Source organism: Taudactylus pleione, unplaced genomic scaffold, assembly GCF_031769625.1.
Source record: "Taudactylus pleione unplaced genomic scaffold, aTauple2 ptg000208l, whole genome shotgun sequence".
In the NCBI taxonomy this organism is placed as follows: domain Eukaryota; kingdom Metazoa; phylum Chordata; class Amphibia; order Anura; family Myobatrachidae; genus Taudactylus; species Taudactylus pleione.
Window position 1 is genome coordinate 1,161,764 of NW_028284610.1, and position 23,825 is coordinate 1,185,588.

Here is a 23,825-nt window from a genome sequence, read left to right on the forward strand (position 1 = left end):
ATGATAACCTGGCAGTGTGTAAGAGCACACGATAATCATTTGTTTGCTCCCACATGCTGAAAAACAGCCAAAAATGGTCTGTCCAGCAGGTGACACTACAGAAGCTTCATTGGCTATTTGACGCATGCGCAGTGCAGTTTAGGAATAGCGATATCTGGTGTACAGAAAGTTGTATTACACTCTCTGGCTTTTCCAGCGCCTCAGTACGTTACGTTGCAACTTACTGCAGCATCATGCGACTTAGAACGCCAAGCAGCAGCACGGCAGGACGCGAATAGCACAGCATGCTACATGGCACATGGAGCAAAGATGTATCAGGACACATCTGTAGTCGGGAAAATTAAACATGTTTGGTTTTTCCCAACTAATCTTTTGAGTGTAGGGGGAACTTTCCACCCTACTTCTTCACTGTCATTATGTCCATCACTGCCAGGGCTACTTCCATCACTGCCAGGGCTACCGCCAGGGATCCCAGTCAGCGGCAGTGGCAGAGCCGGAGGATTGGTTCTGGATCAATGCTGAAGAGCTACTGCTGCATGTCTGTAAAGTTTCTGCCTCACAAGTTTCATTGTGACCCCCCCGCCCCCCAAGATTATGGGACAACCCCCTCAATCAAGGGAAAAAATTTGATTGCGGCACCCCCTATGCAATCGCGGCGACACCCCAACTCCCTTGCCCCCAGATCGCACCCCTCACTGGGATTTGCAGCACACCCCGCACCTCCCCCGGGATCATCACACCCCCTACATTACTGATGAAGATATAACACAACCGGAGCTTTACAGCTCAGTTCCTAGGTATAATGCAGAACATCATTAATGGGGACAGCCCTGGGAGTGTCATGGGTGGGATTTTCCCCTGGGTGTTCCTGCTGGGGGGTTGCAGAACATCGACCACCCCCTTAGCAATAAAGCAATCTGTTACTTTGTATGCATAAATAGGTGAGAGCTTTCCCAATGCTGGGTCAGGGAGAGAGGGGGGTACACATGCTGACCATGGTTTGGGCAGTGGTAAAGGGGGACATACAATGCTCACCATAGGCTGGGCACTGGGAAAGGGGGACACAATGGTGACAATTGGCTGGTGACTGGCTCAGGGGGGACACAATGCTGACCATGGGGAGGACACTGACAATGGGCTGGCACTGGGACAGGCATGAGAGACAACTCTGACCATGGGTAGGCTACTGAGAGAGAGGGAAGACACAATACTAACCAAGGGCTGGGCACTGAGACAAGGGGGACACAATGCTGACTATGGGCAGGGCACAGAATAAATAGAAAGTTTGGGAGAGGGGGGTGCTCAGCAGCTCTCATTCCAGTAATGCTGGCCATTTTGGTTAAAAAAAAATACAATAAAATTGTATTCAAATCATGCAGAAGTAGGCATAACCTGTCCGCCTATTTCTGTGACATCACAAGTTGGAGAGAAGTTGGCTAGTGTGCTGAAAAAGTTGGCTGGTCTGATGAAAAGGTTGGTTAGGTGTGTGGGTCATCGTTTTAGTTGGACAGATAAGTTGGATGGTTGGAGGTTAGTTGGTTTGATGTAAGGCCAGCTTTAAAAAGCATGTTTGGGCAGAAACCTTGAGCTGTAAAAGCCTAAACAGCTCATGGATTAAATCAGTTTCATTATTTGTTTGTTTGTTTGTTTTTATCATAGGAAGAAGACTGCATCTTGCAAAAATTGGTGTTATTATCTGTGATGGGGCTTTTTCCTATTGACCAAGCCCTGAAGCAGGCAATAGCCTTTGCTAGCCACTTCCAGCAAGAGCTTTCCCATGCAAATCATGTGCAAATCATGCCTATTTAACAAGGATTGCAATGGTACATTTACTGTACTGCCACAATCCTCTGCTCTGATAGCTATTGCCAGCAGGGGATGATAGGGGAAATAAATGCAAAGGACACAGGGCCTGATTCAGACACGCTCGCGAGCGCTGAGTGCTCGCAAGCGGGTCAATGGTGCCCTAGTGCGCATGCGCTCGACGGAGGGAGCTCCGTCGTGCGCATGCGCGAGACCCGGGGAGTGACGGGGGAGCCGTCGCTCCAGGTCTCACACCAAAGGGGGCGTGCTGTCGATGTTGAGACCATCGCGACCATCATCATGGACACTCGCATAAGCTGTGGGTGGTAACCCACAGCTATGCGAGCGTCCAATAGGCCGCTCCAAGTTAGGTAAGAGGGCCCTGATTCAGAGCGAGCGCTCTGGTGAGAGCGTCCGGCTCTGAATCAGGCCCACTATTACTACTACACTTACAAACAAGAACATCAATTTCTGAAATCATATGAGTTGAGATGGCTGTACCATTTACAGAATACTTATACCAGTAGTAAAACATTTTTATTACAAATAATTATAGTGATACATTCTGTGAAGAGTAAGACCCTAAAGTGACTATTTATTATTTTTGAATTTCTACAAAAGTAGGAGAAAATTAACATTGTCATCTACTTTTGTAGAAATGATGTAGTGGGGGCATTCATTATAAAGGTAACGCAGGAGATATTACCAAACTACAATATTAGTTATCTACAAACTGTAATGTACTGCATGGACCTCCACTAGTATTGCATTTAGCATGTAATCGCAAGAATACAAGGAACTTATTTATTAAAATATTTACATTTCCCTCAATATTTGATATAAAAAAAAGAAATAAAAGACTTAGGTAACTTACCATCACTTCATTGCCACTTTGTTCTGATTGCATTGTGAAAAGGGACGTGGGGGCTTCAGGCTAGAAATACACAAATCCTCACAGAGTTAGTCAATAACACAAAATGCAAACTGCTACTTCGTTACTATGGGGCCTATTCATCATCACTTAAATGGCCCGTTACACATGCACAAACGCTAGTTTCTGCATATTTTATGTAATGGGCCATTCATTGTTAGGGATCTGATAGGGCTGCCTAATATTCAGCATAATCCGAAAACGTAAAGTTTTCAGCGTTTGCTTGCGAGAACAAATGCCATCTTCAGATGGTGCTGGTTCTCGGAGCCCCACTCCTTCCTAAGGGACGGACGTCTGGGGTTGCGAAGAGAGGTCCAAGTGGATCCTTCCGCTGCTTCCTCACTGGTCTGAATCAGGCCCTTATTGAGGAGCACCAGCTGTATGCTCCAATTTCATACAATTGTATTGATTATATATCCATTCCTATGTGAAAACACATGCTAATATGCATGTAAAAATGTATCCTTCTTGCGGATAAATAGTGTCCATATTGGGTTGACTTGTAACAATTCTTTTAGTAGGAATCCGTAACACTTGTGCTTATTAAATGTGTTCAATAGTTACTATATGCAGAGTCTTATCATTAGCACGTCTGAAGCAGTTTTTGGACAGACAATTGAGTCAATGTGTCCCTTGCATACTATATAGAAGGTAAGGACTGGACATGTTAACCCTCCCATTGCCCGCCTGAGATGGTTGGGCTGGGGGATGTACTGTAGGCAGGTGTACTGCTCACCTGATATTCTCCTTTTCGTGTCCTGCCAAACACACTTCAGCGGTGCTATCAGAGCCGGAGTAGCTGTGGGCTATGTAGCGTCTTAGCTGACAAAGCGGCTGTGGACTTGTGTGGGGTCCCGTGTCTGTACTTGGATGGATGCCGAATACCTATGCGCCAGACGGCAACTGGCTTGCAAGGCGGCTGGCGGTGCGTGTCGGACCTCAGCCGCGATGAGTCAGTGTGCTCAAACGGAGACGCTCTAAGGGCTCTATTTATTAACATTATTTTTACTAAAATAAAGTGAAAAAGGGTGTTTTCACACCCTTTTCACATTATTTTAGTATCACCTATAGTTATTACAGGGCAATTGGAATAGAATTCGTAAAATTCTACACCAACCCCTAAGTATCACTTATTTTTAGTAATCAGATTGCATTTCCCATAATTGTAATGGGAAATGTGATCTTTCTGGTAGTTACTAAAAATAAATTGTGAAAAAAATACCTGGGGAGGCCCTGTGATAATAACGCCACCTGGAGGTGGCATTATCCAGGGTCTCCCCCAGTTACCGGACTCCTACTCTGCTCTAATGGGGAGAGCAGAGCCCGGAGCCGGTCCCAGTGATCAGCTGTGTGGTCTAAACAGACCGCAAGCTGATTCACTGCAAAAAAAAAAAAAAAAAATAGTAAAAAAAAAATTCACTTACCTGACTCCAGAGACCGGCGATCGGGGCTCCGGTGATGCCTCCCCTCCGGTCAGCTGGTCTCCCATGCTGCACTAAGGGGCGGTCATCAGGTGATCGGGTCCCAGTGCAGTATGGGAGATCACCTGATCGGAGGCATGGAGGACATCACCGGAGGCCCGGATCATGCAGGTAAGTGTAATTAAGGGAGGGAAGGTTGCGGGGGGGCGCGATCGTGTGGGGCGTAGCTTAGCGCCGGGGGGTAGCAGCGGCGGTCGGTTGGCGCATGCGCTGGCACTTTGTCATGGTATTTTTTGCGAAAATACCGTGGCTAGTGTGCGGAGGGGATTCGCAGGGACAGATCTTTATCGCAAGCTCTGTCCCTGCAAGGGATTTGTAGTAAATCCCTGTAATATTGCCTGAATTCGCAATGCAAATTCAGTCGTTAATATGACACTACAATCTGCATTCACTATGCGGATTGTAGTAAATAGAGCCCTTTGTGAACAATTCAACTCCGGAGCTCCCGGGACCACATCATGAATCGACACTGAAGTCCCAGCTCAAATCAGTCTCCAAGGTGGTAAGATTCTGCACGGATCTCTTCAAAGGTGTATAACAGGTCAGGAATGCAGACTTTACTCCAGGGACACCCTAACGTGTTTATTTCTCATTAGAGAATTTCTTCAGAAGGTGGTGCTCCGGTCAATTCATCATGTATGTTTATGTACTATGTTTATGTACTATAGCTTTTATGCTCAGATTATCACAGTGGTTTCACACGCAATTATTGATTTTGATTTTATTTAACTAATGATATTAACTCCACGTGTTTAGTAAAAATAAACCTTTTCAATATTATATTTAGTGTGGTGTGTCTCTTGGGTCCGGATAGACATATATGCACTATCCACTTTTTTCTCACATCTGTAAGATAAGTTAAGATGGAATGAAGGAAATGGAAAGATCTAAGGTCTACCTGAGTGAAACCGGGTAAATCAGCTGGTATCATATAAAATCATAGCTGTTTATTCGCAATTTCCAGTTACAAGCAAGAAAGAAAACCGCAGTTTTATCTTGAGAGTGATAAACACCAGATGTTGGTATTTTATTTAATTTGTAATAAGATTTTGTATTTACGTTTGTGTTCAATTAGATTTTATTAGGGATGTGCGCCAACCCCCGTGTTTTGGTTTTGGCTTTGGATCTATCTATATCTCATTCAAGGTTTTGGATCTGGATTTGGTTTTGCAAACCACCCTCAAGGGTTTTGGTTTTGGATCTGGATTTTCTTAGACAAAAAGTTTTAAAACAGCTAGAATCATGTAATTTATGCAATCCACAACCGAAATTCGGATTTAAGATCCAAATTCCGAACCGCAAAAAGATCAGAACCGCAACCTGGATTTATCTAGATCTCCTCAGGAGATTAGAACTGCGACTCAGATTTACCCGGATTCACGAAATTCAGGTGGATTCGGATTTCCAGAGAACTGAACCGCACATCTCTAGCTTTTATATGCAAAATGCAGCAATCATATTTATAAATATCCTCTATTATGTATGTAACACTTCATTACAATATTAAATGAAGCTCATTTAGAGATGGATGCATCCGCACCACAAATGTGTAAGTGTATGTCTTTATTAGGATTGTGGTGTGTCCCTGGAGGACTTTTATGTATACCAACTAGTTAGCTGGTTAGAGCGATAATTGTTTAGTGACTGGCCATCTTTAAATTGGATCTTACAGAAGTCTTAAGCTGGCCATACACCAGAACGATATCATTCCAAAGAGCCAGCTAGTTGGCTGGTTGGAATGATAACCTGGCAGTGTGTGAGAGCACATTATAATCATTTGTTTGCTCCACATGCTGAAAAACAGCCAAAAATGGTCTGTCCATGGATTCATGAAAAAAGGCAGTTCAGTACTACTGTCAGGGCCGGCTCAAGGGTTCGAAGCACCCTGTGCCAGCTCTTCTAAGTGCTCCCTCACATCGCGCATGCCTCAAAATAATGTCAGGCTGGGGGGCGCCTCACTAGCTGGGCTTCCCCCTGCCCTCTCCCATCATTGAATGGATGCCATGCTCATGCGCACAGCATCTATTCAGACTCCGGGGTCTGGTCTCCAAACTCCCGGTTTCACAACCAATGGGCACTATGGCCCACGTGTGGAACAGCGGGACAGTACTGTCCTGCTGAAATCGGGATGTTGGGGAGGGGTGGTCCTCTATGGGTGGAGCCCCTGTTCGACTGCACTGGTCGAACACCCCTAGACCTGGCCCTGACTATTGTATAGTCTAGTGAATGACAGGTTCAATTAGCAAATCAGCAGGTGGCACTACAGAAGCTTCATTGGCTATTTGACGCATGCACAGTGCAGTTTAGGAATAGCGACATCTGGTCTACCGAAAGATGTATTACACTCTCCGGCTTTTCCAGCGCCTCAGTACTTTACGTTGCAACTTACTACAGCATGATGCGACTTAGAACGCCAAGCAGCAGCACGGCAGGGCGCGAATAGCATGGCACGCTACATGGCATATGGAGCAAAGATGTAGCAGGATACATCTGTAGTTGGGAAAATTAAACAAGTTTGATTTTTCCCAACTAATCGTTTGAGTGTAGGGGGAACTTTCCACCCTACTTCTTCACTGTCATTATGTCCATCACTGCCAGGGCTACTTCTGCCAGCCCGGGATCCCAGTCAGCGGCAGTGGCAGAGCCAGAGGATTGGTTCTGGATCAATGCTGAAGTGCAGCTGCTGCATGTCTGTAAAGTTTCTGCCTCACAAGTTTCATTGTGACCCCCACCGGCCCCCAAGATCATGGCACAACCCTCTCAATCAAGGCAAAAATGTGATTGCGGCACCCCCTGTGCAACCGCGGTGACACCCCAACGCCCCTGCCCCCAGATCGCATCCCTCACTGGGATTGCAGCACACCCCGCACCTCCCCCGGGATCACCGCACCCTCCACATTACTGATGAAGATATAACACAACCGGAGGTTTACAGCTCAGTTCCTAGGGATAATGCAGAACATCATTAATGGGGTCTGCGAGTCAGGACAGCCCCCTGGGGGTGTCATGGGTGAGATTTCCCCATGGGTGTTCCTGCTGGGGGGGTTGCAGAATCTTGATCAACCACCTAGCAATAAACCAGTCTGTTACTTTGTATGAATCAATAGGTGAGAGCATACCCAATGCTGGGACAGGGAGAGAGGGGAGTACACATACTGACCATGGTTTGGGCAGTGGTAAAGTGGGAAATACAATGCTCGCCATAGACCGTGCACTGGGAAACGGGGACACAATGGTGACCATTGGCTGGTGACTGGATCAGGGGGGACACAATGTTGACCATGGGCAGGGCACAGACAAGGGGCTGGCACTGGGACAGGCGTGAGAAACAACTCTGACCATGGGTAGGCTACTGAGAGAGAGGGAGGACACAATACTATGGGCTGGGCAATGGGACAAGGGGGACACAATGCTGACTATGGGCAGGGCACAGAATAAATAGAAAGTTTGGGAGAGGGGGGTGCTCAGCATCTGTCACTCCAGTAATGCTGGTCATTTTGGTTAAAAAAAATACAACAAAAATGTATTCAAATCATGCAGAAGTAGGCATAACCTGTCCGCCTATTTCTGTGACATCACATGTTTTAGAGAAGTTGGCTAGTGTGCTGAAAAAGTTGGCTGGTATGATGAAAAAGTTGGTTAGGTGTGTGGGTCATCGTTTTAGTTGGACAGATAAACTGGATGGTTGGAGGATAGTTGGTATGATGTAAGGCCAGCTTTAAAAAGCAAGTTGGGGCAGAAACCTTGAGCTGGAAAAGCCTAAAGAGCTCATTGATTAAATCAGTTTCATTGTTTATTTGCTTTTTCATAGGAAGAAGACTGGGTAAATTTACTAAGAATCGAGTCTGGTCGAGTTAGCAAAATCTGAAGAGTTTGGGCATTTTTTTCCATTCGCAAATTTACTAATGTTTGGGAGAGAGATATCCTTTGCTACTGGAAAATACTGGAGAGTTAGCAAACTCTCTTCAATTCACCATCGGCTAAATTCAAGAATCTTTTCACTAGTGAAGATACGACTCGGGAATTTACCAAGCAGAGAATTTCTAAACTCTCATGAGATGGGACAACTCTCCTGTAAAAACTCGTGAAATAAATTCACCTGCCTGTGATCTGCGAGTTTGGCAGAAACATACACAGATCACTGTGATCCATGTATGTTTCTGCCTGTAAATAGGTTTAAAAGGTTAAATGTTAGAAAAAAAAATGACAAAGGGTCCCCACCCCCTAAAGTTTAACCAGCCCCGGACTTGCCAGCCAGTTCTAGTTTCTAAAAATATGGGGAACAGAATGAATAGGGTTCCACCGTAATTTAGAAACCAACACCAGGCGGCAGGGCCAGTCCTGGTTTTATTACAGGGGGGAAAAAATTCTGTAGGGGTCCCCTATAATTAAATTACGGTGGAACCCTACTCACTTTGTTCCCCGTAACTTTAGAAATCAGGACTGGCTGGCAAGTCCGGGGCTGGTTAAGCTTTAGGGGGGGACCCTATGTCATTTGTTTTCTAACATCCTAACAAAAAAAAAATTGTCGATCATTTTCATGTCGAACTTTTGACCCTGTTGACCTTTTGTACCTGTCGAACTTTTTACATGTCTAATTTTAGTGTGTCTGACTTTTGTCTGTGTCAAACTTTTTTAACCTGTATAACTATTGACTGTCTAACATCTGGTGTCTATCTAGACATTGTCTAACTAATTACTGTCTATCTCTTATACCACACCCCCACTTCCAGCAATAGCTTTCCCATGCAAATCATGTGCAAATCATGCCTATTTAACAAGGATTGCAATGGTACATTTACTGTACTGCCACAATCCTCTGATAGCTATTGCCATCTCAGGGAGATGACAGCAGGGGATGATAGGGGAAATAAATGCAAAGGACACTATTACTACTACACTTACAATCAAGAACATCAATTTCTGAAATCATATGGGTTGAGATGGCTGTACCATTTTTACGGAATACTTATACCAGTAGTAAAACATTTTTATTACAAATAATTATAGTGATACATTCTGTGAAGAGTAAGACCCTAAAGTGACTATTTATTATTTTTCAATTTCTACAAGTAGAAGAAACATTGGCCCTGATTCAGAGCCGGTCGCTATTTGCGCTCGCTCGTTCAAAAACAAGGGGTGGCTATTCAAATGATCCGTTCGCACATTGCAGTCTGTTCACACCTCTAAGTCTGAACGAGCGAGCAAAACATACGCTCGTTTATTTGATAAAAACGCCCCCTGGCCGCTCGCACCATACGTCATGTCCGCTATTTATTAGATTAATCGAGTACATCGTACAGCGTATGAACTGCTCGCTATTCTTGTGGTTGGTTTTTGCTACCACAATTTTGCGAGCAGTTCTGGCTATAAAATAACCCAGTGACGTGGTCAATGACGCTGCTGTATTAATTATGCACAACCTTAAAACGCCCGTTTTGACCTTTAAGCACGCCTGCGTTCGGATCTCCACTCCCCATTTTCAAGCACCTTCCCCTGTTACCACCCACATACGCCTCATTCTGTCACTCAAAATAGCAGGCATTCACTATTTTGCGAGCACATGAATTTCTGCCGCACTGACTGGTTCGCGCATGCGTATAACGATCCGTACGCATGCGCAGATGTGCGAACATCGCTCGGAACGAGCGTACTGCCGCTAGCGAGTGGCTCTGAATGAGGGCCATTGTCATCTATTTTGTACAAATGATGTAGTGGGGGCATTCATTATAAAGGTAACGCAGGAGATATTACCAAACTACAATACTAGTTATCTACAAACTGTAATGTACTACAAGACTTCCTCTAGTATTGCATTTAGCATGTAATCGCAAGAATACAAGGAACTTAGTTATTAAAATATTTACATTTCCCTCAATATTTGATATAAAAAAAGAAATAAAAGACTTAGGTAACTTACCATCACTTCATTGCCACTTTGTTCTGATTGCATTGTGAAAAGGGATGTGGGGGCTTCAGGCTAGAAATACACAAATCCTCACAGAGTTAGTCAATAACACAAAATGTAAACTGCTACTTCGTTACTATGGGGCCTATTCATCATCACTTAAATGGCCCGTTACACATGCACAAACGCTAGTTTCTGCGTATTTTATGTAATGGGCCATTCATTGTTAGGGATCTGATAGGGCTGCCTAATATTCAGCAAACTCCGAAAAGTTAAAGTTTTCAGAGTTTGCTTGCGAGAACAAATGCCATCTTCAGATGGTGCTGGGTCTCGGAGCCCCACTCCTTCCTAAGAGACGGACGCCTGGGGTTGCGAAGAGAGGTCCAAGTGGATCCTTCCGCTGCCTCCTCACTGCGTACCCAGAGGTTTTGCGCATGTGAGAGCTCCGGTCACACATAATGTTACACCCAGCTGGTTGAGTCCAGTGCTAATTACTGGAAATACGTAGGAACCCCATCCTGTTTTTTCAGGTTCAGAGGTTCGGGGCTGGTTATGCTTCTGTGGGGGACCCCACACTGATTTTTTTATTACACAGTCACACACAAAAGCACTGCACAAATCTGACTGATCTGTGCAGTGCTTAGTGGAAGTTATTGAGAAGGGGCCAATACGACTGAACTCGCACATAATACAACATGTTCACTATCACCATCCGATCAAAATAGACAGGCAAACACGATTCTTAGTAAATCTGTGATTTTAGTCAAAAATAACTCATGTGAATGCCTGCGATGTCCAGAATATTTTTTATAGGCTAAGGGGCCTATTCATGATGTTAACATTGTGATTCACCGCGGCTACCAGAGCAATTCATCATTGCTCCGGCACGGTGACATATGATGCGAGATCAGTTGTCCCCGCGAGCCGCTTCCCTGCTTTTCGGAGCAGTGCATCTTTTCACTGCTCCTGTCGCAGCAGTGACAGGACTGCACATGCGTGACCTACAGGTCACACATGCACACAAGAGCCCTGATATCCGGCGTAAAGAGCCAGACAGAAGCAACCAGATCCTCCTTCCCATAGTGAAGGAGCGAGTTGTGATGCCGGAGCAGGAGCATTCACCATCTGAAGATTGCGAATGCTCCCTCAGTCAAGCTCCGAAAATATAATATTTTCAGAGCTTGATGAATTCTGTCCCCATACTAGTGTATGGTAACAGCGGGCCATTCCGCAAGAGGAAGGTAAGTAGGAGATATCTGTGATATCTCCTGCTTTACCTCCTTGATGAATGACCCGATAACTTAATTTTTACAATTGCAGGTGAAAATGTTCATGTGAAAATTAAGTGATGATGAATAGGCCCCTAAAACATTGTTCTTAGTAAATTTACCCCATAAGCTTTAGACTGAGATCCGGTCAAAATCCCAACAGTTGGGATGCTGGATCTTAGTATGCTGGCGTTGGAATCCTGACACCTGTCAGAATGCCGGCATCTGCATCCCGACCGCTGGCATCCCAATGGTAAGTACTGGGGTTAAGGGGAGGGTTAGGGTTTGGGTTAGGCACTAGGGGATAGGCAGTAAGGGGGGAGGGTTAGGTTTAGGGTGCGGGGAGGGGGAGGTTATGTTTAGGCACTAGGGGGGGAGGTAAGGTTTAGGCACCGGGGAGAGAGGGTTAGGGGTAGGGACAGGGGGAGGATTAGGATACTGACTGACAAGTGTCGGTATCCTAACTCTGTCTACCCAACCCCTTTAAATTGTGTTGGAACTTATTTTATACTGTACTGTCATTTATCACTGAGCACCAATATCATATTACTTATTTATGTATTGCTCTCATTGTGCCACTCATATAATTTACCTTGTTGCTAAGTGATAAGAGGATTTAAATATTTAAGCATATAACTAGCATTAGAGCAGGTGTTTTCCATTTACTTCTAGTACATTATTTATAATTCTGTCTTAGCAACTAACTATATCCTATTTTATTATGTTCAAAGTTTAGTTATATTTGCTGATAAATGCTTTACACTTTCACGTTAGCCTGAAACTGCATCTCACCTGTGTGAATCCGTTAAAGGCGCCACTGGAAGCCTGTGAGAAATTAAGCATCAGAATGTTAAAATTTAAAATAATCATTGATGAGACACCATGATAAGATACAAGCAAAAAGGACATAGGACCTCATTCAGAGCCGGTAGCACAAAGCGTGCACTTGGTCTGAATGAGGGGAGGACGTCTTGAATTTTGCAGACGTCCTCCTTTGCGGTGGTAAGGCTGTGGGTTAACACCCACAGCCTTATGACCGCCTAAGGTGATGGTCGCGATGGTCAAGACCATCGCGACCATCGGGGCTTACGACGAGACCCTAGGGTAGGGTCTCCCTTGTTGTAAGCACCGGAGAGCTTTCGGCTCTGTCTGAGCCGGAAGCTCTCCACTGACATCACTAGTGATGTCAGTGGGGCCGCCCCCAAACGGTAGGCGTTCCCATGGGAACGGCCCCGTTTGGGCTGCCACCCCCCAGGCCCGCCTTTCAAACGGGGCGAGCTGTCAATCAACATCGACAGCTCGCCCCCTTTGTATCGAGACCCGCTACGACTGGCGCTGTCGGTCGTAGTGGGTCTCACGCATTCGCACAACGGCGCCAGCGCCATCGTGCGCATGCTCTGTGGGGGGCCATCGACCCGGTCCAAGCGCATCGGTGCTAACGACCGGGTCTGAATGACCCCCATAATCCCAGCAATGTGTGTGGTAATAAACGGAATATATATCTAGAAGACCCAAACAGGGAAGGGAATTGGAAATGTGAACTCAAATTTGTATGACAGCTTGATGAGGTGCTGCTGGTAACTATTTTCAGCAGCATAACCTCAAAAATTCCTATTTAATAAAACTTTATTTTTTTTAATTGGTTATGTCTTGTACATTGTACGCTTGGTATGTAATTCACGAGTGCAGATCTGCCTTGTAGCACTAGCCACGTGGAAGGCTGTGCATTAGTTTATGGCCCTACCAATTCTTTTGTGGCACATGATGGCATCTTGTTTTTTTTATGCATTACTATGAAAATTAGACAGGAGTTTTAACTATTTTTTTTAATTAACAGTGAACATATAATATTAGCAATGTATATACAGTAATATAAAATAAGTCTATCTTAAACCTTTGAAATGTATAAAGGAGAACAATTAAGCAGACAACTATGCTTTAGAGAAAGACTGGATACAAAGAGTGTTCCTGTGCATTCAGATCTTGTTGAGGTTATAATTGAAATGAATCAATGAACGGAGATGTATACTTGAATATATTAATATCCGCCTCCACGTGTATTCCAAAAAGATATACAGGGAAAACAATAGTGTACACTGCAGGACAGTAGATGGGTATAGTGCATTGTGTGAAATTCACTCATTGTGGTAAGCGTACATTTTACTATGGATAATCTTAACTCCAATGTTCTATGGTGGAACCAGAATAAACAGGGATGCGGGAACACAGAAGTGATATTCAATTCCAAACATATAGTCACGCTAGTATGAATAAATGACCCACCCTCCAATATCCTAATAGCTCTCACCGACTGCCTGAAAGACAGCCTCTACTCCTAGCATTGTCCGAATGTATAGGACTGTTCGCTGAGTCCTGTCAGCTCCTGGAGCCAGTGTCTCTCCACATTCAACCCTCCTGTGAATCCCCAATCTCATGCCAATAGGGGGGTGGGACATAGATGAGAGGGAGGTGGCGGGAGACAATATGGATACAAGAGAGGGAGATGGGGAGGGCAGATATAAGAGAGATGGTGGTGGTAGAAAGTTATCAATGATGATAGAGAAAGAAAGAGATGGGGAAATGAGAGGTGACAGAGAATACATATTGAATCATATCTTCTAAGTGTGGGTCTTGTTATCTCCAATAGGTCAAATATCAATTGCTGTACAAGAACCAAACACACTTGTTTTATTGGTATTCATTAAATAACAAAATATTGTTTTGGAATTGGCTATCACTCTGGAGTTCCCATCCCATGTACCTGATTATTGAGGTTCCAATGTTAGTAATAGCAGAATAAGATTGTCCAAAGTGAATCTAACACCTATTACAGGTAAGTGCAATCCACACAATCAAATGTATGGTTCACCCCACACACTGTATAATTTCGTTATCATCTTTCTCTGTTTTTAGAATTATACCACCACCTAGTTTGGAATTTTCCTTGGAGCTCCCAATTCTAGAGGCAGACATCAGTGTTAAGATTGGCCAAAATGAAGTGAACACATAGCACACGTGAGTGCATTTAACACAATACACTCTTCCCATCTACCATCACTGATGTTCTCTATTTTTGGAATACATATGGAGGTGAAAATGAAAAGAATCAGGAATGCAGTTCTATTAATTGATTCATCATAATTATCACCTCATCGAGTTCTCTATGTGCTGGAACACTCCTTGCACCCATAGTTAAAGCAGAGACTGGGTGTTCCTCTTCCTTAGCTTTTTCTGTAAATAGTTGCATCTTTAGTGCTTCCGTGGAGCCTTATAGGTCAGTTACCAGGACTTGGCTTGAAATAAAGTACACCTGGCATACAAGGCAAATACAGTTATACCAATATGGATCTGATGCTGAAACGTAAATAAGAATGTTTCCCCAAAGATAGAGACACAAGATAAATGCCATCTCTGTTTTGTTTGTTTTATTTTTACTAAAATCCTTAATTCTAAGCAGAAACGAAGCACAACTGTCCAATCATATGAGGACACAAGTGCTAACAAATAAAACATAAGCATCATTTATGTCTTCAATCTAGAGATCGAGGAAACAAAAGGACTGTCTTCCTTTTTGTGTATTTGTTTGATGGTGGTATTTTTGTGTATATAAATGCTGCTATTAAAAAGCCTTTCCATAGGAAGTGTAGATAACTCCTGATTTCCCACACCTTCTGAGCATCCAATATTAAAGAGTCTAATAAAAGGATCATGGGTATGTCTAGATGTTCTGATCCACCAAACTCCTCCCACCAGAGAGTGATTTAGCAATACCCGCACGTACAACCATTTTGATGCACAGATCCATAAACTTCCTGTACAGATGGGTACATTTATCCATGGCATTATAAGTTGCACTATAGGGATGCATATTGGCATGTTTATAGATGAATCATAAAGCATTAAAATATATTATATACCTAAATATTTTACAAATAAATTATATAATTTTTCAGACTTAAGGGGCAGATGTATGAAGCTCTGAAAAGTGATAAAGTGGAGAGTGATAAACGACCAACCAATCAGCTCCTAACTGTAATGTTACAGGCTGTGTTTGAAAAATGACAGGAGCTGATTGTCTGGTAGCATATCACTCTCCATTTTATCACTTTCCAGAGCTTAGTACATCTGGCACTTCGTCCCATAAACCTGAGTATTGACTATATAGTTTATAGAGAGGCGGTTTACTGATTTCATTATTTCCATTGATCTCACATCTGCACAGCATTTAGGTCTCACAAAAGAACTACATGTAATAAACCTGATGTTTATATGAACTGAAAATAATATATTTCCACGCACAAATCATTGCAGTATATGTCACTATATTTGGGTTTATATTCTAGAAGAAACATTGCAATACTCTAGGGGTAATAATTTGAAAGGGAAGTAAAGCACAAGGTCTGGTTTAACATAGGAAGCTTATTCTATCTATACTAAGCTACGCACTGGGGAAAGCAGATACCTCTTCTTTATCATGCTCTATATCCTTGTAGAGAACTCCATATCTCCGGTTAGCAATTTCATCTTCTGATAAATCTGAGCTGTTGATGTCATTGTCTCTTGGGCTAGAAGAATGCTCAAGGCTAGGATTTCCTGAGTTTCCCATTATAAATATTGATTGGGAGCTATCAACTTCCTTATTTGCTTTATAGCCATAATTGCAAGCCTGATTCATGGACATGCTTCCTTCTGTGTCGTGTTCACTAGTAACTAAGGTATGTTCCTTGTTATGTAAGTGGTCAATGGTCTCAGAGCACCAAAATGCATTCAATGCTTCTGAGTTTTCATCTGGGTTCCAGAATTCATGAGTTCCGCAATCAGCCAGGTATGACTCACCCCATGAATCTGTTGTACACGTTGGTTCCCAATTAGGTGGCCATATCTGATCAGTGTCTATGGCAACATTTTTATTAACATCAACCTCTAAAACATTCACATCCCCTTCAACTAAAATGTTTCCTTTCTGGTGGTTAATATTACCAGGACATGGTTCATTTGGCGAAGTAAAGATCTCTATTTCATTTACATTATCTTCCATAATAGATTCATTAGCCTTTAAACCTTCACACTCATTCTCCAAAGTATCTGAATGACTATCAAATCCCTGAAAATCTATGTCACTATCATGCACTCTACTTGTGTATGATGTACATTTGATTTGTCCCACATAATTTTGATTGACTTCATTTTCTACCTCGGTATTCTCCATGTCATTCGCGTCTTCTTTGGTGTATAAATCATGGTGATCCGCCTCATAGCTTTTATCAGTGTCAGAAACATATTCTTCAAACTCGTCCTCACTACATTTTTCTTGAAGCTCTGTTTCTATTGTTAGTCCCTCTTCATACATGTCAAGGCATGTTGCTGTATTGGTTTCCATTTCTATGTACTTGTCTTCCTCTTGATACTGCAAATCTTCATGGAAGTCATCAGCACTCATGGTTAATATCTCCTGACTTGACACTTCATCCATCAACTGTTCATTTTCATGTGTCTCCATTTGCTCTACACTGGAGTCCAGTGAAAATAATTCTTTTTGGAAAGACAAAGCTGTTTGTCCATCATAGGGGTTGAAATTAGAATCTTCATCATCATTTGACACCTCCTCCCTACCACTGACCGCTCTATCCTCAAGCCCCAATCTACCCTCAGCTACATCATTTTCTGATATATCTTCTGCTGACCCATAAGTTCGAGTCTCAGCCATAATCAGGTTACATAATGACTGACTTTTTGAGGAATCATGCTTTATGCAGACAGACAAGTAAGGAGAAAAAAAAAGATAAGAAAAATTATGGAAATGATGAAAACAGAAATGATTGCTGCTAAAGTAACTATTAAGCTGCATACACACAAAGATTTTCTGTCCAACCATCCAACTAGTTGATTGGTTGGAATGAAAATCTGGTAACGTATTTGCTTTCATACCTTACCAGAGTTTCATTCCAACCAATCAACTAGTTGGATGGTTAGACAGAAATCTTTACGTGTGTATGCAGCTTTAGAAGATAAAGGGAACTGGTATGAATGGAATAAAAATACTAGTTTAACATACTTTACAAGTGATAACACAAATTGGAAAATAAACTTACTGGCTGTCCTAGTTCATTGTTAGTCTATTAAGACAGAAGAAATGAAAAATCATTATTGTAAAGCAATTCCCTTTAGTAACATATTTCATTGACACATCTTTTAACAGGATAATGCACAGGTTCTCAAACTCAGTCCTCAGGACCCCCAACAGTACATGTTCTGCAGGTCTCCTCACAGAATCACAAGTGAGATATTAGCTGCACCTGTGGATCTTATAAAATGTGTCAGTGAGCAATTAATACACCTGTACACCTGCTGGGTGACCTGGAAAACATGGCCTGTGTGGGGTCCCAAGGACTGAGTTTGAGAACCACTGGGATAATGAATACACTATTATAGGCTTTGTGTTTGCACTTATGGTAAATAGCATAATACTTCTATTGTTTCACTTTTTATGATTGCCCATTTGTTTTGTGTACAATATTATACATTTTTTGTTATATATCATTTGTTAGAAATGTGTTTAGCCTTATTTGCCCTAACTAAAGGTGATTACAAATATACAAATGTTTTATACATCTGAATAAGTCTAATTCAAAAGTAATATTACAACATAATTTGCCGTCACAAATGGAACAATCTAAAGGTACCTACACACTAGGCGATATTATACACGATTTGCACAATTTTGAGGCATCGGAACTACAAATTGTTTAAAATATGTCCAAATCGTGAGTGTCCACTCATGATCATGATGCCGATGTGCGTACCCGCTGGTCGCACATCGCATCTTCAGATCTTGCCTGCTGCAATCTCTGACACGATGCACTGGAAAAAGCTAAGGATGCAACATAGATTGTTGGTCACATTGGACACTTTTTAATACCAAATCGTGTCCAGTGCTGACGGCGGAGCTGCTGGGGAGAGTTCAACAGAAATCGTAAACACGAGATCGCATTGTGACTACATTGCATAGTGTGTAGGCACCTTAAGCGCTGAAGTGCCCTTGTATACTACTAATTCAAGGCCTGATTCAGAGTTGTATGCTAATGAGACTGCAGCTACGAATTTGTATGTAGCCATTATGAGAAAAACATGCAAATGTTGTAGCCACCTGGATTTGTATTGAGAGGCACATGGACGGCTTTGCAAATCCAAGGGACTGCGTACAAAGATGCAGCATCGGCTGCAGATCAGTCGATAATTGACCTCCTGAGTAACCCTCCTCCTCACAGGGCAGGTCTGCACAGGGAGACTATCTCTTGCTCCCTGCTGTGCATGCCCTGCACCGAAGATAGGAGATACACAGGGCAATGCGGGACTGGAACGGGTGATGGTGGGGGGACACAGGACCGGAGTGCGGGGAGGGGGGGAGATTGCCGCGATCACGATTACTGTGACTGGCACCTTAGATGAAATGCTGAATCAGCCGCTAGGTAAAATCCACCACTGTTCCAGTGTGAGTTACAGGACCTGATTCTGATTTTGGGGGAAATGTACTAAGCTCTGGTAAGTGATAAATTGGAGAGTGATAAAAGACCAGCCCCTCAGCTCCTGTCATGTTACAGGCCGTGTTTGAAGAATGCCAATTAGGAGCTGATTGGTTGGTACTTTATATCTCTCCAAATTATTACTTTCCAGAGCTTAGTACATCTGCCCCTCAGACGGATATCTCTTAAGAGTTGCAAATAGTAATATCTCTGCACACAGCACATGCACAGATGCAAATGTACACGTTTTTGTGTATCTCCAATTCTCAGTCGGTCAGATCTTGGCTGGATCTTTCTTTCCTTGAAATGGGTGTTTCAGGGTGAGAACTGGTCAGCGACAAAGTGATCACTTGGGATTACTATGTCTTGTAGGAGTGTCACAGGTGTGTCATGGGAGTGTAGCTAGAGTCTTGTGCTATTCTGAGTTTTGTGCATGCTGAAAAGAAGACTAACAGATGCATCTCTTTCACATAGCATGGGGCTGGTGCAAGTGATGCTAATGATGGCGGTTGCGGTTCTGGGTGGAAAAACGGTGGGTGAAGTGGCTTCCCGCTTTAAAGCTTCACTGATCTTTTCATTAGCCCTATGGAACCTCACATTAGCATAAGGTAGTAAATCAGTCTTCTATGGCTACCTGCAAATACAGCAGCTTTGCATCCAACTCTGCAGCAGACAGACAGTGTGGTTGCAGCAATAGTGAGTCAATCTCTAATATAAAGGGGAGGGCTGGTTAAATTAAGTGGAATTGTCAACTCTTTAAATGTTTTGTTTGTTTACACTAATGCAGCTTACCAACTTAAACCTATAGTGTATTTTATCTTCTATTACCTCCCAAATAAATAGTCCAAGTTAAATAAAGTAGCAGTCTCACCGTCCAGAGGTCCCACGGCAATGTCTGAAAATGGAAGAGATAAAAAAATATGTAAAATATAAATCAGTAATAATACATTAAGACAGCATAACTAAAAGTAATGTTACACACATACTCTATGTAGCTTGAATGTGTTACAAGTCTAGGGGGTCTATTTACTAAGCAGTGTTAGGAGAGAGTGAAAAGTGATAAGAAAGTGATAAGGTGCCAGCAAATCAGCTCCCAACTGTCATTTTTCAAACACAGCCTGTGAGATGGCAGTTGGGAGCTGATTGGCTGGCACCTTATCACTCTCATCACTTTCCACTCTGTCTCCTAACACTGCTTAGTAAATAGACTACTAGAATTTGTATTTAATGTTTGAACTTTAAAGCTGACTTGATAAAAAAAATGAGAGAACAGTGGAACACGTACAATGATTCATTATGTGCTATGTAACCAGCAACACTTCTCACATGTTTCTATCACATAGAAGACGCCCATTAAGTGACTTTTACTGCTCAACTTTGTGTCATAAGAAAATGAAGCAGCCAAACAGGAATCACTACATAATCTAGCAAGTAACAAGCTTGAATGGCTGCCCAACACTCCTCTATTGCATCAAACCTCTATTAATATCAACTGTTATGTAATTCACTGTACTGTGATGACCAAAAACCCATATGGCTTCTCTCTCCACATCCTTAACATTTCCAGATTCTTTCCTTTATCAAGTCCATTCATTTATTTTAGGCGTTTCTCCATTTGGAGTGCCGTATATTTTATTCATACAGACATTATGGTAGTAATTAGCCAATAGATTGTACAATGTATAATATTGCTTTCTGTATTCTTGCACGGACTACATTATCCATTCTGGAGGAGTGAGCCTATTCAGAATCAGAAACAGTGAGACCAGTCATTCTATGCAGGAAATCTGTTCAGTAATTTTTCAACACCAACCTTGACCAAAATCAAATGAGACATATGGCATCCTGTCTGCAAATTATGTATTACCCAATTATTGGGATGTCTTGGTAGGTCAAGTAATGATCTGGCAGGTTAGATCTCATAGACAATGTGAGTGAATATATTTTGCCACATTACACATATAGTATTCCTTCCTCTGATTTCTATAAATATTTGCATATTTCACACTGGGTTTCTATTTGACTCAAGTAATACCCCTTTTACACCAACTAAAAAATCCCTGGTTGTTGCACGTGAACACGCATCTACCTGGGATTTTTGTTGGTGTAAACGGATTAACCCGGGTCCAGTGACCCAGGGATCCGACCTGGATTGCAGGGTTGAGCACGGGTCATTCCCATGTCAATCCTGCAAACGGCGCGACCCAGGTCACGATGACCTGGGTCACGCCGCATGCTGTCCGATTGGCCGGCTTCAGTGGCGCTTGGAGATGACATCATCTCCAAATGTCCACTGCCGGGCCGACCAGAACAGAGCAGCGCACCCCACTCGCTCTCCGTACCTCCGGACCACTTTGGAGTAAGGTAAGAGGGACGCGGAGGGAAAGGGAGGGTAAGAAGCGCTGCTCACCTGCGCCGGAGAGCCGGGTCAGTGCTGATCTAGCTCCAGTGTGAACGGTGCTGCCCGAGTCGGCACCCCAGTGTAAAAGGGGGTCAGTCCCGGGTCTGATCCGGGTTGGAAACGTGTTCCAAATCCTGAGTCAGACCCGTGACTTTGGTGTAAAAGGGGTATAATTATAAACTCTTAATTTAGATTTTTGCAGCCCTCATTAACATAGATGCCACTGAACTCTCTAAATGTAGTAGCCCCAGACATAAAATCATCCATAGAAATATAGAAATCCAGTCTGGAGAACCACTCCGCTATGGTTGGAGGGTTCGAAGATCTCCAGTGGACTGGAATTATAGCCTTGTTAGCACTGTTAAGATGTTTCAAGATCGATTTTTTATAGGATGACACAGGAGCTAGAAAGCAGGTTCTGAGCTAACGTCCTGGCCTACTATCTCTTTAGATAAAGAGATCACCGGGTTCCAGAAGGGCCATAAAGAAGTACATTCCCACCATATATTGAGAGGGGAACCAACAGCTGAGGCGCATCTAAAACATGTAGCGGAAACGCCAGGGTACATTTTAGCAAGAACTGACCGGCATTTGTACCAGCAGGCAAGAACTGTAAACTGAGTTTCCACTACCGAATAGCTAACCGAGCAGAACATAGTGGTCTGAAAGATCTTGTCCAAATCCTTAGGGTTTAATTGTATACCCAGATCTCTTTCCCAGTCAGCCGTGAAGCGTGGAAATGTGGAAAATGTGTCTTCAATGAGCAGTTTATATCCAGAGGAGAGAAAATGTTGAGGACGAAACTGGGACTGACACATCAATTCAAAAGAAGTTGGGAGTCTACGGGTAACCTCGCGGATCGATTTGCTAGACAAAAAATGTTGGATAGGTAGGTATCTCCAAATCTCAGACGCCGGTAGACCCCAAGTCTCTTGAACCTGGTCAAATGAGAGCACATCAGACAAGGAAACCAGCTCACCGGCATGCACCACCCAGCCTGTATCCAAAGTCGGTAGGTGGAGGATATCACCCCTGGGGGAAATTCAGGGTTATGAAAGAGTGGGGTCATAGAAGAGATGGTAGAAGAAACAAACAATCTTTTCCTTAAGGATTTCCAGAGAGTAAGGGTTTGGCCTACAGTGGGGTGGGTAACAGAGGAAAGGGTCTGTAACCATGCTGTCAATCCGAGGCAAACTGGGAGTCCATGGTACTCAAGCATCACCCACTGTCTGTCAGATTTTCGTTGGGTCCATTCTAGGACTCTACTGAGAGCCAAAGCCTCATAGTAAGTAAAGAAGTGGGGCAACTGAAACCCCCCCAAATATCTATGTCTAAAGAGCATGTCATGTCTGAAGCGAGGCAGTCGTCCTCCCCACACACCAAGCAGTGAATGTTCATAAACCAGCTCCTAGGGACACATATCGGGAGGGTCTGGAGCAAGTAAAGTATTCTGGGAAGTTTATTCATGTTAATCATACTTGCCATACCCAGCCACAAGAACGTTCCTGGAGCCAGTCCCGAAGTTCACTTATGATCTTTGCCAGAAGGGGAAAAAATTTATCTGAATACAATCTGGAGAGGTCACGATTCAACCAAATCCTCAAGTAATTAAATCTCAAGGGATACCAGGAAAAGGGGAAAAAGGCCTTTAGATCTTCCACTACATTAGTGGGCGTGGGGGGGGGTGTAGCATAAGGTTAACCGCTATAGATTTAGAGTACAGAAATTCCTCACATAACATCCTACCTATTTAGCGACCGTTCGGACTTACGACCGGCGCTCTGACCAGCTAACTGTGGCTTGCACTGATTACAAAAGAAAACAGCAACTCTGTCCGAGAGGGGGCCGTGGCTGTGGCGCGGGACACACAGGAGATATTGCCTCCCATAAGAGAAAGGACAGACAGGGATGCGGCACGCTCTCGGAGGAGGTGGGGCACACATAGGTATGTATCACCCTCAGCCTGGGTCTTGCTGCTTCCCGATTATTATATGCCGTCGCTTAACGCCCGATTCGTTTAACGACCGTAGGAACGGAACTCGGTCAAGTGAGGAATGTCTGTAGTTTATTTTGAAATTAGAGAGAAAAACAAATTCCTGAAACTCAGAAACTAGGTTACGTATTGAAATAGAGGGTATATATATATATATATATATATATATATAGTGCGCCACCTCATTCGCTGAAGGGAAAATGCCCCAAGAACAAGCAGGAACTGAAGACATTTGCAGTAGAGGCCTGGCAGAGCATCACCCAGAGATGAAACCCAGCGTCTGGTGATGTCTATGCGTTCCAGACTTCAGGCTGTAATTGCCTGCAAAGGATTTGCAACAAAGTATTAAAAAGTAAAAGTTAGATTTAGGGTTGTTTAGTTTGTCCCATTACTTTTGGCCCCTTAAAAAGTGGGAGGCACATATAGAAACCATTGTAATTCCTACACCGTTCACCAAATTTGATGTAATTACCCTCAAATTAAATCTGAAAGTCTGCAGTTAAAGTACAACTTGTTT

The 23,825-nt window shown here is 43.2% G+C and overlaps 1 protein-coding gene across 1 annotated transcript in view; it reads right to left on the reverse strand.

Annotated features, from left to right (window-relative positions):
- Window positions 1-23,825, reverse strand: part of AMPH (amphiphysin) — a 289,944-nt gene that overhangs the window by 16,114 nt on the left and 250,005 nt on the right. The window contains exons 13-17 of the mRNA XM_088478141.1: window positions 19,786-19,809; window positions 17,484-17,507; window positions 12,184-12,216; window positions 10,136-10,195; window positions 2,678-2,737 (exon numbers count right to left, since the gene is read on the reverse strand). Of these exons, the coding sequence (XP_088334267.1) occupies window positions 2,678-2,737; window positions 10,136-10,195; window positions 12,184-12,216; window positions 17,484-17,507; window positions 19,786-19,809 (201 nt within the window). The remainder of the gene's footprint in view (window positions 1-2,677; window positions 2,738-10,135; window positions 10,196-12,183; window positions 12,217-17,483; window positions 17,508-19,785; window positions 19,810-23,825) is intronic.